Raw genomic sequence first — 16,450 nt, forward strand, 5'->3', positions numbered from 1 at the left:
AGGTGGAGACAACAGAATGATTATCACACTGAACTGTCCAGCTCTGTGGAGGTGGAGACAACAGACTGATTATCACACTGAACTGTCCAGCTCTGTGGAGGTGGAGACACCAGACTGATTATCACACTGAACTGTCCAGCTCTGTGGAGGTGGATACAACAGACTGATTATCACACTGAACTGTCCAGCTCTGTGGAGGTGGATACAACAGACTGATTATCACACTGAACTGTCCAGCTCTGTGGAGGTGGATACAACAGACTGATTATCACACTGAACTGTCCAGCTCTGTGGAGGTGGAGACACCAGACTGATTATCACACTGAACTGTCCAGCTCTGTGGAGGTAGAGACACCAGACTGATTATCACACTGAACTGTCCAGCTCTGTGGAGGTGGAGACAACAGACTGATTATCACACTGAACTGTCCAGCTCTGTGGAGGTGGAGACAACAGACTGATTATCACACTGAACTGTCCAGCTCTGTGGAGGTAGAGACACCAGACTGATTATCACACTGAACTGTCCAGCTCTGTGGAGGTGGAGACACCAGACTGATTATCACACTGAACTGTCCAGCTCTGTGGAGGTGGAGACAACAGACTGATTATCACACTGAACTGTCCAGCTCTGTGGAGGTGGAGACACCAGACTGATTATCACACTGAACTGTCCAGCTCTGTGGAGGTGGAGACAACAGAATGAACTGTAACAGACTGATTATCACACTGAACTGTCCAGCTCTGTGGAGGTGGAAACAACAGACTGATTATCACACTGAACTGTCCAGCTCTGTGGAGGTGGAAACAACAGACTGATTATCACACTGAACTGTCCAGCTCTGTGGAGGTAGAGACAACAGACTGATTATCACACTGAACTGTCCAGCTCTGTGGAGGTGGGGACAACAGACTGATTATCACACTGAACTGTCCAGCTCTGTGGAGGTGGAGACAACAGAATGAACTGTAACAGAATGAATGATGATGACCTCTGTGGAGGTAGATAAAAGTCGATACCTTCATCCATCTCAATGATAGTCCTATAATATAGTCCAAACCTTCATCCATCTCAATGATAGTCCTATAATATAGTCCAAACCTTCATCCATCTCAATGATAGTCCTATAATATAGTCCAAACCATCATCCATCTCAATGATAGTCCTATAATATAGTCCATACCTTCATCCATCTCAATGATAGTCCTATAATATAGTCCAAACCTTCATCCATCTCAATGATATGCCCTGCCCCCCCCCCCCCCCCTCCATCTCAATGATAGTCCTATAATATAGTCCAAACCTTCATCCATCTCAATGATAGTCCTATAATATAGTCCAAACCATCATCCATCTCAATGATAGTCCTATAATATAGTCCATACCTTCATCCATCTCAATGATAGTCCTATAATATAGTCCAAACCTTCATCCATCTCAATGATAGTCCTATAATATAGTCCATACCTTCATCCATCTCAATGATAGTCCTATAATATAGTCCATACCTTCATCCATCTCAATGATAGTCCTATAATATAGTCCATACCTTCATCCATCTCAATGATAGTCCTGTAATATAGTCCAAACCTTCATCCATCTCAATGATAGTCCTGTAATATAGTCCATACCTTCATCCATCTCAATGATAGTCCTATAATATAGTCCATACCTTCATCCATGCCGTTGAGCAGCTCATTGAGGTCATCTGTCTTGCAGTCGTACTGATGTTCCTTCCAGGTCTCTCCGTTCTCACTCCTCAGCATGATCAGCTCCCTCTCCTTCCCCCTCATAGAACCAAAATGGGGGATCTCCACGATCACAGGGCTGTAGGGGAAACCACAGGGCTTTCTCAGTGGTTACACAGAAACTACAACACTACAGCCCCAATATGCCCTGCCCCCCCCCCCCCCCCCCCCCCCCCCCCAGGGGACAGAGGAGAGAGGTGAAGATGCTGTCGGGATGATGTCACATGACTTCTCTACTCATATCTGAAGTTGTTGTTGGAGAGGTATTGGAGATGAGGATGGGAGGTGCACATGCAGACCAAATAGACCTGAAAGGCTTTCAGCGTTTGTAATGGAATGGGAACACACACTGGGTTTATTAGAACAGACACGATGCAAGGAGCAGTTAGACACGTCTGAAGAGGACGAGAAGCTGCACCATGTGAAGGTAGAGAGAGACCCAGTATGAGATCTCAGAATGACACAGAACTGGACAGGAACCAGGTGTAGGCAGGATATAACCATATCCTATGAAATGCCACAGAGGTGAATTACACACAGAACATAACTCAAGAGGAATAATCGATATGTAGCCTCCTTTTGTATTTTATATCTAGCAAATTGAAAACTTGTATGAAACAAATGTTAAGATGTAAGTCCCAATCTACTCCCCTTCTGGACATTACGGTGACAGGAGATACTACCTAGTGAGGGGAGTAGAGACGTATCAGAGACTGAGAACATAGACACCCAGCCTTCTCCTTCTTCAGAGCAAAGTTATCTCCATGTGTTAAGGGAGGTTTCAGGCTAGTAACCAAACTTGGGAAAGGATCAACGGTCATGATAGCAGGAAACTGGTGCAGCAGTGAGTATCCTGCCCAACAAGCAGGTAGAGCTGGAACAGCCAGGATACTGGTGTAGCAGTGAGTATCCTGCCCAACAAGCAGGTAGAGCTGGAACAGCCAGGATACTGGTGCAGCAGTGAGTATCCTGCCCAACAAGCAGGTAGAGCTGGAACAGCCAGGATACTGGTGTAGCAGTGAGTATCCTGCCCAACAAGCAGGTAGAGCTGGAACAGCCAGGATACTGGTGCAGCAGTGAGTATCCTGCCCAACAAGCAGGTAGAGCTGGAACAGCCAGGATACTGGTGCAGCAGTGAGTATCCTGCCCAACAAGCAGGTAGAGCTGGAACAGCCAGGATACTGGTGCAGCAGTGAGTATCATGCCCAACAAGCAGGTAGAGCTGGAACAGCCAGGATACTGGTGCAGCAGTGAGTATCCTGCCCAACAAGCAGGTAGAGCTGGAACAGCCAGGATACTGGTGCAGCAGTGAGTATCCTGCCCAACAAGCAGGTAGAGCTGGAACAGCCAGGATACTGGTGCAGCAGTGAGTATCATGCCCAACAAGCAGGTAGAGCTGGAACAGCCAGGATACTGGTGCAGCAGTGAGTATCCTGCCCAACAAGCAGGTAGAGCTGGAACAGCCAGGATACTGGTGTAGCAGTGAGTATCATGCCCAACAAGCAGGTAGAGCTGGAACAGCCAGGATACTGGTGCAGCAGTGAGTATCATGCCCAACAAGCAGGTAGAGCTGGAACAGCCAGGATACTGGTGCAGCAGTGAGTATCATGCCCAACAAGCAGGTAGAGCTGGAACAGCCAGGATACTGGTGCAGCAGTGAGTATCATGCCCAACAAGCAGGTAGAGCTGGAACAGCCAGGATACTGGTGTAGCAGTGAGTATCATGCCCAACAAGCAGGTAGAGCTGGAACAGCCAGGATACTGGTGCAGCAGTGAGTATCATGCCCAACAAGCAGGTAGAGCTGGAACAGCCAGGATACTGGTGCAGCAGTGAGTATCATGCCCAACAAGCAGGTAGAGCTGGAACAGCCAGGATACTGGTGCAGCAGTGAGTATCCTGCCCAACAAGCAGGTAGAGCTGGAACAGCCAGGATACTGGTGTAGCAGTGAGTATCCTGCCCAACAAGCAGGTAGAGCTGGAACAGCCAGGATACTGGTGCAGCAGTGAGTATCCTGCCCAACAAGCAGGTAGAGCTGGAACAGCCAGGATACTGGTGCAGCAGTGAGTATCCTGCCCAACAAGCAGGTAGAGCTGGAACAGCCAGGATACTGGTGCAGCAGTGAGTATCCTGCCCAACAAGCAGGAAGAGCTGGAACAGCCAGGATACTGGTGCAGCAGTGAGTATCCTGCCCAACAAGCAGGTAGAGCTGGAACAGCCAGGATACTGGTGCAGCAGTGAGTATCCTGCCCAACAAGCAGGTAGAGCTGGAACAGCCAGGATACTGGTGCAGCAGTGAGTATCATGCCCAACAAGCAGGTAGAGCTGGAACAGCCAGGATACTGGTGCAGCAGTGAGTATCATGCCCAACAAGCAGGAAGAGCTGGAACAGCCAGGATACTGGTGCAGCAGTGAGTATCCTGCCCAACAAGCAGGTAGAGCTGGAACAGCCAGGATACTGGTGCAGCAGTGAGTATCCTGCCCAACAAGCAGGTAGAGCTGGAACAGCCAGGATACTGGTGTAGCAGTGAGTATCCTGCCCAACAAGCAGGTAGAGCTGGAACAGCCAGGATACTGGTGCAGCAGTGAGTATCATGCCCAACAAGCAGGTAGAGCTGGAACAGCCAGGATACTGGTGCAGCAGTGAGTATCATGCCCAACAAGCAGGTAGAGCTGGAACAGCCAGGAAACTGGTGCAGCAGTGAGTATCCTGCCCAACAAGCAGGAAGAGCTGGAACAGCCAGGATACTGGTGCAGCAGTGAGTATCATGCCCAACAAGCAGGTAGAGCTGGAACAGCCAGGATACTGGTGTAGCAGTGAGTATCCTGCCCAACAAGCAGGTAGAGCTGGAACAGCCAGGATACTGGTGCAGCAGTGAGTATCCTGCCCAACAAGCAGGTAGAGCTGGAACAGCCAGGATACTGGTGCAGCAGTGAGTATCCTGCCCAACAAGCAGGTAGAGCTGGAACAGCCAGGATACTGGTGCAGCAGTGAGTATCATGCCCAACAAGCAGGTAGAGCTGGAACAGCCAGGATACTGGTGTAGCAGTGAGTATCCTGCCCAACAAGCAGGTAGAGCTGGAACAGCCAGGATACTGGTGCAGCAGTGAGTATCATGCCCAACAAGCAGGTAGAGCTGGAACAGCCAGGATACTGGTGCAGCAGTGAGTATCCTGCCCAACAAGCAGGTAGAGCTGGAACAGCCAGGATACTGGTGCAGCAGTGAGTATCATGCCCAACAAGCAGGTAGAGCTGGAACAGCCAGGATACTGGTGCAGCAGTGAGTATCCTGCCCAACAAGCAGGTAGAGCTGGAACAGCCAGGATACTGGTGCAGCAGTGAGTATCCTGCCCAACAAGCAGGTAGAGCTGGAACAGCCAGGAGGGGAAAAGCCCAAGCCAGCGCAAGCTAGCAGGCAACACCTTTCAGATGGTACTAATATTATCTAGCATGGACAGCCTGATGTCTCAGTGGTAATCACATGGTCGTGATGGGGATGGTACTAATATAATCTAGCATGGACAGCCTGATGTCTCTCTACAGCTGTGGTAATCACATGGTCGTGATGGGGATGGTACTAATATAATCTAGCATGGACAGCCTGATGTCTCTCTGTGGTAATCACATGGTCGTGATGGGGATGGTACTAATATAATCTAGCATGGACAGCCTGATGTCTCTCTACAGCTGTGGTAATCACATGGTCGTGATGGGGATGGTACTAATATAATCTAGCATGGACATCCTGATGTCTCTCTGTGGTAATCACATGGTCGTGATGGAGATGGTACTAATATAATCTAGCATGGACAGCCTGATGTCTCTCTGTGGTAATCACATGGTCGTGATGGGGATGGTACTAATATAATCTAGCATGGACAGCCTGATGTCTCTCTGTGGTAATCACATGGTCGTGATGGAGATGGTACTAATATAATCTAGCATGGACAGCCTGATGTCTCAGTGGTAATCACATGGTCGTGATGGAGATGGTACTAATATAAACTAGCATGGACAGCCTGATGTCTCTCTGTGGTAATCACATGGTCGTGATGGGGATGGTACTAATATAATCTAGCATGGACAGCCTGATGTCTCTCTGTGGTAATCACATGGTCGTGATGGAGATGGTACTAATATAATCTAGCATGGACAGCCTGATGTCTCTCTACAGCTGTGGTAATCACATGGTCGTGATGGAGATGGTACTAATATAATCTAGCATGGACAGTCTGATGTCTCTCTGTGGTAATCACATGGTCGTGATGGGGGTGGTACTAATATAATCTAGCATGGACAGCCTGATGTCTCAGTGGTAATCACATGGTCGTGATGGGGATGGTACTAATATAATCTAGCATGGACAGCCTGATGTCTCTCTGTGGTAATCACATGGTCGTGATGGGGATGGTACTAATATAATCTAGCATGGACAGCCTGATGTCTCTCTGTGGTAATCACATGGTCGTGATGGGGATGGTACTAATATAATCTAGCATGGACAGCCTGATGTCTCTCTGTGGTAATCACATGGTCGTGATGGAGATGGTACTAATATAATCTAGCATGGACAGCCTGATGTCTCTCTGTGGTAATCACATGGTCGTGATGGGGATGGTACTAATATAATCTAGCATGGACAGCCTGATGTCTCTCATTGGTAATCACATGGTCGTGATGGGGATGGTACTAATATAATCTAGCATGGACAGCCTGATGTCTCTCTGTGGTAATCACATGGTCGTGATGGGGATGGTACTAATATAATCTAGCATGGACAGCCTGATGTCTCTCTGTGGTAATCACATGGTCGTGATGGGGATGGTACTAATATAATCTAGCAGAGACAGCCTGATGTCTCTCTGTGGTAATCACATGGTCGTGATGGAGATGGTACTAATATAATCTAGCATGGACAGCCTGATGTCTCTCTGTGGTAATCACATGGTCGTGATGGGGATGGTACTAATATAATCTAGCATGGACAGCCTGATGTCTCTCTACAGCTGTGGTAATCACATGGTCGTGATGGAGATGGTACTAATATAATCTAGCATGGACAGCCTGATGTCTCAGTGGTAATCACATGGTCGTGATGGAGATGGTACTAATATAATCTAGCATGGACAGCCTGATGTCTCAGTGGTAATCACATGGTCGTGATGGGGATGGTACTAATATAATCTAGCAGGGACAGCCTGATGTCTCTCTACAGCAGTGGTAATCACATGGTCGTGATGGAGATGGTACTAATATAATCTAGCATGGACAGCCTGATGTCTCAGTGGTAATCACATGGTCGTGATGGAGATGGTACTAATATAATCTAGCATGGACAGCCTGATGTCTCTCTGTGGTAATCACATGGTCGTGATGGAGATGGTACTAATATAATCTAGCATGGACAGCCTGATGTCTCTCAGTGGTAATCACATGGTCGTGATGGAGATGGTACTAATATAATCTAGCATGGACAGCCTGATGTCTCTCAGTGGTAATCACATGGTCGTGATGGAGATGGTACTAATATAATCTAGCATGGACAGCCTGATGTCTCTCTGTGGTAATCACATGGTCGTGATGGGGATGGTACTAATATAATCTAGCAGGGACAGCCTGATGTCTCTGTGGTAATCACATGGTCGTGATGGAGATGGTACTAATATAATCTAGCATGGACAGCCTGATGTCTCAGTGGTAATCACATGGTCGTGATGGAGATGGTACTAATATAATCTAGCAGGGACAGCCTGATGTCTCTCTGTGGTAATCACATGGTCGTGATGGAGATGGTACTAATATAATCTAGCAGGGACAGCCTGATGTCTCAGTGGTAATCACATGGTCGTGATGGGGATGGTACTAATATAATCTAGCATGGACAGCCTGATGTCTCTCTGTGGTAATCACATGGTCGTGATGGAGATGGTACTAATATAATCTAGCATGGACAGCCTGATGTCTCTCTGTGGTAATCACATGGTCGTGATGGAGATGGTACTAATATAATCTAGCATGGACAGCCTGATGTCTCTCTACAGCTGTGGTAATCACATGGTCGTGATGGAGATGGTACTAATATAATCTAGCATGGACAGCCTGATGTCTCTCTGTGGTAATCACATGGTCGTGATGGAGATGGTACTAATATAATCTAGCATGGACAGCCTGATGTCTCTCTGTGGTAATCACATGGTCGTGATGGAGATGGTACTAATATAATCTAGCAGGGACAGCCTGATGTCTCTCTGTGGTAATCACATGGTCGTGATGGAGATGGTACTAATATAATCTAGCATGGACAGCCTGATGTCTCTCTGTGGTAATCACATGGTCGTGATGGAGATGGTACTAATATAATCTAGCATGGACAGCCTGATGTCTCTCTACAGCTGTGGTAATCACATGGTCGTGATGGAGATGGTACTAATATAATCTAGCATGGACAGCCTGATGTCTCTCTGTGGTAATCACATGGTCGTGATGGGGATGGTACTAATATAATCTAGCATGGACAGCCTGATGTCTCTCTGTGGTAATCACATGGTCGTGATGGGGATGGTACTAATATAATCTAGCATGGACAGCCTGATGTCTCTCTGTGGTAATCACATGGTCGTGATGGAGATGGTACTAATATAATCTAGCATGGACAGCCTGATGTCTCTCTACAGCAGTGGTAATCACATGGTCGTGATGGGGATGGTACTAATATAATCTAGCATGGACAGCCTGATGTCTCTCTGTGGTAATCACATGGTCGTGATGGGGATGGTACTAATATAATCTAGCATGGACAGCCTGATGTCTCTCAGTGGTAATCACATGGTCGTGATGGAGATGGTACTAATATAATCTAGCATGGACAGCCTGATGTCTCTCTACAGCTGTGGTAATCACATGGTCGTGATGGAGATGGTACTAATATAATCTAGCATGGACAGCCTGATGTCTCTCTGTGGTAATCACATGGTCGTGATGGGGATGGTACTAATATAATCTAGCATGGACAGCCTGATGTCTCTCAGTGGTAATCACATGGTCGTGATGGGGATGGTACTAATATAATCTAGCATGGACAGCCTGATGTCTCTCTACAGCTGTGGTAATCACATGGTCGTGATGGGGATGGTACTAATATAATCTAGCATGGACAGCCTGATGTCTCTCTGTGGTAATCACATGGTCGTGATGGAGATGGTACTAATATAATCTAGCATGGACAGCCTGATGTCTCTCTGTGGTAATCACATGGTCGTGATGGAGATGGTACTAATATAATCTAGCATGGACAGCCTGATGTCTCTCTGTGGTAATCACATGGTCGTGATGGAGATGGTACTAATATAATCTAGCATGGACAGCCTGATGTCTCTCTGTGGTAATCACATGGTCGTGATGGAGATGGTACTAATATAATCTAGCATGGACAGCCTGATGTCTCTCTGTGGTAATCACATGGTCGTGATGGAGATGGTACTAATATAATCTAGCATGGACAGCCTGATGTCTCTCTACAGCTGTGGTAATCACATGGTCGTGATGGGGATGGTACTAATATAATCTAGCATGGACAGCCTGATGTCTCTCTGTGGTAATCACATGGTCGTGATGGAGATGGTACTAATATAATCTAGCATGGACAGCCTGATGTCTCTCTGTGGTAATCACATGGTCGTGATGGAGATGGTACTAATATAATCTAGCATGGACAGCCTGATGTCTCTCTGTGGTAATCACATGGTCGTGATGGAGATGGTACTAATATAATCTAGCATGGACAGCCTGATGTCTCTCTACAGCTGTGGTAATCACATGGTCGTGATGGAGATGGTACTAATATAATCTAGCATGGACAGCCTGATGTCTCTCTGTGGTAATCACATGGTCGTGATGGAGATGGTACTAATATAATCTAGCATGGACAGCCTGATGTCTCTCTGTGGTAATCACATGGTCGTGATGGGGATGGTACTAATATAATCTAGCATGGACATCCTGATGTCTCTCTGTGGTAATCACATGGTCGTGATGGGGATGGTACTAATATAATCTAGCATGGACAGCCTGATGTCTCTCAGTGGTAATCACATGGTCGTGATGGGGATGGTACTAATATAATCTAGCATGGACAGCCTGATGTCTCTCTACGGCAGTGGTTCCCAAACTGTGGGGCGTGCCCCCCCCAATCATTTTTTAAATAAAAATAAACTTACTTAAACTTAAATAAACTTTAAACTTACTCTTGAAAGTTGTAATAGTATAATTTTCTAAATTGGGTAGTGCATCATCAGTTCCTCTTGTCATTTTAGCCAATAGATATTGTTGTAATTTTTTAGTCACTCAAAAATCACATGAATACAACGCTTTTAACATGCAAACTTGTCAACACCAACAAGAACAGTGCTTGAGCCCAACAGACGTGGCACACGCGCGTGCAGGCCGGGGTGGGGGGTGGGGCACGGGATGTTCCCCGATGCTGGAAAGGGGGGTCCAGAGTCAGTTTGGGAACCCCTGCTCTATGGGATGGTCCTGATATTATCTATCATGGACAGCCTGATGTCTCTCTAAGGGATGCTGCTCCTACCCAATAAACTTAGTTCCTGGTGGCCCCAGCTGCAGGACTCGGCTAACCAACATCTCTCCATCGTCTAGACATGGGAGCTTTCTAGGAAGGTGCAGTTTACTGAGGTACATCCAAGCAGCAGTAAGAGACACAGAAGATGATATGAGCAACAAACTGGCATTCCACCAAAACAGCACATGAACAAATGGCGATCTGACCTAAAGTGGTCTCTGACGCTACCTCTAAGACATCATTACCATCACTGTGTGGAGGCTAGTTCTGTGATGCTACCTCTAAGACAACATTAGCATCACTGTGTGGAGGCTAGTTCTGTGACGCTACCTCTAAGACATCATTAGCATCACTGTGTGGAGGCTAGTTCTGTGATGCTACCTCTAAGACACCATTAGCATCACTGTGTGGAGGCTAGTTCTGTGATGCTACCTCTAAGACACCATTAGCATCACTGTGTGGAGGCTAGTCCTGTGATGCTACCTCTAAGACATCATTAGCATCACTGTGTGGAGGCTAGTTCTGTGATGCTACCTCTAGACTATAAGCAGTCTCTTTCTATGACTATCCAACACATGGTAGAAGTGCTATGTGGATGCTACAGGATGCTATGTGAAGAAGCAGCAGACTGACCTACAATACTTTAGTAGTGCTGGGGTCTACTGGGGGTCTGTGTTGGCATGGGAACAAAGGTGGGCTCCTCTATCTAAACACTGAAACACCAAACACTACCAGAACAGATGGCTTCCATGGAGATGAGGAAAGAAGCATCAAGGCTAACAAACAGGTAAATCAACGATGTGAAGGCCTACCCCAGGAACTGAGCTCCAGCAGGCCCCACCTCCACCAGCCTGCTGGCCAACCCCTCTCCATCCACCATCGGTGGGGGCGTGGCCAGCCTGTGCCTCTTCGCCAGGCGGCAGGTGATGCGTGTCGGAGCCGTGCACTTCCTGGGTGGGATGATGATGCGCATTCCGTTATGACGACTCCCCCGCATGGAGCCGCCGCGTGCGTCCACCATGAAACTGACCAGGAACCTACAGGAGGGAGGGAGGGAGGGAGGGAAGGGAAGGGAAGGGGAGGGAGGAAGTGAAGGGGAGGGAGGGAGGAGGTGAAGGGGAGGGAGGGAGGGAGGGAGGGAGGGAGGGAGGGAGGGAGGGAGGGAGGGAGGGAGGGAGGGAAGGGGAGGGAGGGAAGGAAGGGGAGGGAGGGAAGGAAGTGAAGGGGAGGGGAGGGAGGGAGGAAGTGAAGGGGAGGGAGGGAAGGGGAGGGAGGGAGGGAGGGAGGGAGGAAAGGAAGGGGAGGGAGGGAGGGAGGGAGGGAGGGAGGGAAGGGGAGGGAGGGAAGGAAGTGAAGGGGAGGGGAGGGAGGAGGTGAAGGGGAGGGAGGGAGGGAGGGAGGGAGGGAGGAAAGGAAGGGGAGGGAGGGAGGGAGGGAGGGAGGGAGGGAGGGAGGGAGGAAGGGGAGGGAGGGAGGAAAGGAAGGGGAGGGAGGAAAGGGAGGGAGGGAGGGAGGGAGGGAAGGGGAGGGAGGAAGGGGAGGGAGGGAGGGAGGGAGGGAGGGAGGGAGGGAGGGAGGGAAGGAAGTGAAGGGGAGGGAGGAAGTGAAGGGGAGGGAGGGAAGGAAGGGGAGGGAGGGAGGGAGGGAGGGAGGGAGGAAAGGAAGGGGAGGGAGGGAGGGAGGGAGGGAGGGAGGAAAGGAAGGGGAGGGAGGGAGGGAGGGAAGGGGAGGGAGGAAAGGAAGGGGATGGAGGGAGGGAGGGAGGAAAGGAAGGGGATGGAGGAAAGGGAGGGGAGGGAGGAAAGGAAGGGGAGGGAGGGGAGGGAGGAAAGGGAGGGAGGGAGGGAGGGAGGGAGGAAGGAAGGAAAGGAGGGAGGAAAGGAAGGGGAGGGAGGAAAGGGAGGGAGGGAGGGAGGGAGGGAGGGAAGGGGAGGGAGGAAAGGAAGGGGATGGAGGGAGGGAGGGAGGAAAGGAAGGGGATGGAGGAAAGGGAGGGGAGGGAGGAAAGGAAGGGGAGGGAGGGGAGGGAGGAAAGGGAGGGAGGGAGGGAGGGAGGAAGGAAGGAAAGGAGGGAGGAAAGGAAGGGGAGGGAGGGAGGAAAGGAAGGGGAGGGAGGAAAGGAAGGGGAGGGAGGGTTGTTAGGTTATGGCTGATAGTACAGCTTTATTCACTCTGCTAGTTAGTCCATTTACTAGAACAACATGGTGTCTAGGTTATGGCTGATGGTGTTGAGGATGCCTGCGGCAACTCAGCCAATACAAATTATATCAATATGAAAGTAATGGGACTGATGTCAGTTTAAGAATAACACGTACAAATCTAGACACAAGAATGTGACAATGTCATCTATTGTGGGCTACTTGTAATAATGTCATTCCTATCTTCCCATGTGTCTCTTTTCTAAGTGTTGAGGTAGATTCAGGTGAGGTAGATTACAGATCAAACAAGCACAGAGAGAAACCGTGGCAACAGTAACCATGGTATCAGAAACTGTGGTAACAGAAACCGTGATAACAACATAGAGTAACCGTGGTAACAACAGAGAGTAACCAATCATCACCTGGAGTCATACTGAGGTAGAGGAGAGGAAGAGCTGCAGGAGGAGAGGAAAAGTGGAGGGAGGAAGAGGAGGGAGGAGGAAAAAGGAGCAGGAGAAACCACAGTCATCATTTTGAGTCATACTAGGGGGTTAAATAAAGACAGAAAAAACTAGTACTATAAATAAACTACTACTATAAATAAACTAGTACTATAAATAAAGAAGTACTATAAATAAACTAGTACTACAAATAAACTAGTACTATGAATAAACTAGTACTATAAATACACTTGTGCTATAAATAAAGTAGTGATATAAATAAACTAGTACTATAAACTAGTACTATACATAATCTATGAATGAAGATTCATAGATCTACAAATGAAGTAGTACTATAAATAAACTAGTACTTTAAATTAAGTAGTACTATAAAGCAGTACAATAAATGAAGAAGTACTATAAATAAACACGTATTATAAATAAACTAGTACTATAAATGCAGTAGCACTATAAATGAAGTAGTACTACATAAACTTGTACTATACATAAACGTGTATGATACATACACTTCTACTATAAATAAACTAGTGCTACAAAAAACTAGTACTATAAAAAAAAGAGGTACTATAAATAATATTAGTACTATAAATAAACTAGTACTATAAATGAAGCAGTAATTTTAAATAAACTATTACTAGAAATGAAGTAGTACTATAAATAACTAGTACCATACATAAACTAGCACAATGAATAAATTAGTACTATACATAAACTAGTACTACACATAAACTAGTACTATAAATGAAGTAGTACTAGTACTCCGGGCTCCCGAGTGGAGCAGCAGTCTAAGGCACTGCATTTCAATACAGTAGTACTATACATCAACTAGTACTATATATGAAGTAGTACTGTAACTAAACTAGTACTATAAATCAAGTAGTACTATAAATAAACAAGTAATATAAACTATTAGTATAAATAAGCTAGGACAATAATTGAAGTAGTACTATAAATAAATTAGTACTAAAAATAAACTAATACTCTAAAAAACGAATACTATAAACTAATATTATAAATAAACTAATACTATAAATGGGGTAGTATTATAAGTAAACAAGTACTATGAACAAACTAGTATTATAAATAAACTACTACTATAAATGAAGTAGTGCTATAAAAACTAGTACTATAAATAAACTAGCACTATAAACTAGTACTATAGATAATGTAGGACTATATATGAATTAGTAATACTTATGAACTATTTTAATAAATGAAGTAGTACTATAGATATACTAGAGGTACGATATACATATAATAGTACTATACATACATTTGTACTATAAACTCATACTATAAATGAAGTAGTACTGTAACTAAACTAGTACTATAAATCAAGTAGTACTATAAATAAACAAGTAATATAAACTATTAGTATAAATAAGCTATGACAATAATTGAAGTAGTACTATAAATAAACTAGTACTAAAAATAAACTAATACTCTAAAAAACGAATACTATAAACTAATACTATAAATAAACTAATACTATAAATGGGGTAGTATTATAAGTAAACAAGTACTATGAACAAACTAGTAGAATAAATAAACTACTACTATAAATGAAGTAGTGCTATAAAAACTAGTACTATAAATAAACTAGCACTATAAACTAGTACTATAAATAATGTAGGACTATTTATGAATTAGTACTACGTATGAACTATTTTAATAAATGAAGTAGTAATATACATATACTAGTACTATACATACATTTGTACTATAAACTCATACTATAAATGAAGTAGTACTATAAATTAACTAGTACTATAAATGAAGTATTACAATAAATGAAGTAGTGCTATACATAAAGTTGGACTATACATAAACTGGTAATATAAACAAACCAGTACTACAAATGAAGTGGTACTATACATAAACTTGTACTATAAATAAACTAGTGCTATCGTATAATTGTTTACATTTTTATTTAAGCTTTGTTAAACTAGGCACGTCAGTTAAGAACAAATTCTTATTTACAATGACGGCCTTGTTCAGGGGCAGACCTTGAACAACCTTGTCAGCTTGATCTAGCAACCTTTCGGTTACTGGCCCAACGCTCTAACCACTAGCCTACCTGCCGCCCAAATAAAGTAGTACTATAAAAAAGTAGTACTATAAATAAAGTAGTACTTTAAATGAAGTAGTACTATAAAGCAGTACTATAAATGAAGTAGCACTATAAATAAACTAGTAATTTAAATGAAGTAGTACTATAAAGCAGTACTATAAATGAAGTAGTACTGTAAAAAAAGTAGTACTATAAATAAAGTAGTACTATAAATGGCGTAGTACTATAAAGCCTTACTATAAATAAACTAGCATTATAAATAAACTAGTACTATAAATTAAGTAGTCCTATAAATTAAGTAGTCATTTTAAATAAAATAGTACTATAAATAAACTAGTACTATAAACAAGTACTATAAACTAGTGCTATAAATAAACTAGTACTAGAAATGAAGTAGTACTATGAATAACTAGTACTATACATAAACTAGTATAATTAATACATTAGTACTATACATAAACTAGTACTAGAAACTAGTACTAGAAATGAAGTAGTACTAGTACTCGGGGCTCCCGAGTGGCGCAGCAATCTAAGGCACTGCATCTCAATAAAGTAGTACTATACATTAAGTAGTACAATACATCAACTTCTACTATATATCAACTTGTACTATATATCAACTAGCATTATAATGAGGTAGTACTGTAAATAAACTAGTACAATAAATTAAGTAGTACAATAAATAAACGAGTACTATATAAACTAGCTGTAGAAATAATCTAGGACTATAAATGAAGTAGTACTATAAATAAACTAATACTACTATTATGATATAGGGACGGTGAAGAAACAGAGAATACAGGAAAGAAGGAGAAAATAAAGAATTCTTAGATCCTAGAGAGAGAGATAGAGAGAGAGAGAGAGAGAGAGAGAGAGAGAGAGACAGAGAGAGAGAGAGAGAGAGAGAGAGAGAGAGAGAGAGAGAGAGAGAGAGAGACAGAGAGAGACAGAGAGAGAGAGAGAGAGAGAGAGAGAGACAGAGAGTTGACATTTATAACAAACCTTAATCCTTGAGGGACCAAGGTATCATGACCTTCCACTCACCAACATAGAGATTAATTAAAAACGTTGATGAAGCAGTTCCATACCAAGAGTCTGTATCTTACCCAGAGTCTACAGGACTGTTCTACTGTAGATATAGAGTCAGACTGTATCTTACCCAGAGTCTACAGGACTGTTCTACTGTAGATATAGAGTCAGTATCTTACCCAGAGTCTACAGGACTGTTCTACTGTAGATATAGAGTCAGTATCTTACCCAGAGTCTACAGGACTGTTCTACTGTAGATATAGAGTCAGTCTGTATCTTACCCAGAGTCTACAGGACTGTTCTACTATAGATATAGAGTCAGACTGTATCTTACCCAGAGTCTACAGGACTGTTCTACTGTAGATATAGAGTCAGTATCTTACCCAGAGTCTACAGGACTGTTCTACTGTAGATATAGAGTCAG

General features: G+C 44.5%; 1 protein-coding gene across 50 annotated transcripts in view; it reads right to left on the reverse strand.

The window, feature by feature from the left end:
• ank3b (ankyrin 3b) overlaps nucleotides 1–16,450 on the reverse strand; it is a 483,498-nt gene that overhangs the window by 112,804 nt on the left and 354,244 nt on the right. For 31 of the 50 annotated variants that reach the window (XR_008761019.1, XM_055936209.1, XM_055936160.1 and 28 more), the window contains 4 exons: nucleotides 12,888–12,920; nucleotides 11,140–11,364; nucleotides 10,337–10,435; nucleotides 1,674–1,828 (listed from right to left, as the gene is read on the reverse strand). Coding sequence is in view for 49 of the 50 variants with exons in the window: in XM_055936209.1 (XP_055792184.1) it covers nucleotides 1,674–1,828; nucleotides 10,337–10,435; nucleotides 11,140–11,364; nucleotides 12,888–12,920 (512 nt within the window). In the remaining variant the exon portion in view is untranslated. The remainder of the gene's footprint in view (nucleotides 1–1,673; nucleotides 1,829–10,336; nucleotides 10,436–11,139; nucleotides 11,365–12,887; nucleotides 12,921–16,450) is intronic. The other 19 variants (XM_055936384.1, XM_055936374.1, XM_055936346.1 and 16 more) reach the window with 3 other exon arrangements.

The sequence above is a fragment of the Salvelinus fontinalis genome, chromosome 1 (assembly GCF_029448725.1).
Source record: "Salvelinus fontinalis isolate EN_2023a chromosome 1, ASM2944872v1, whole genome shotgun sequence".
In the NCBI taxonomy this organism is placed as follows: domain Eukaryota; kingdom Metazoa; phylum Chordata; class Actinopteri; order Salmoniformes; family Salmonidae; genus Salvelinus; species Salvelinus fontinalis.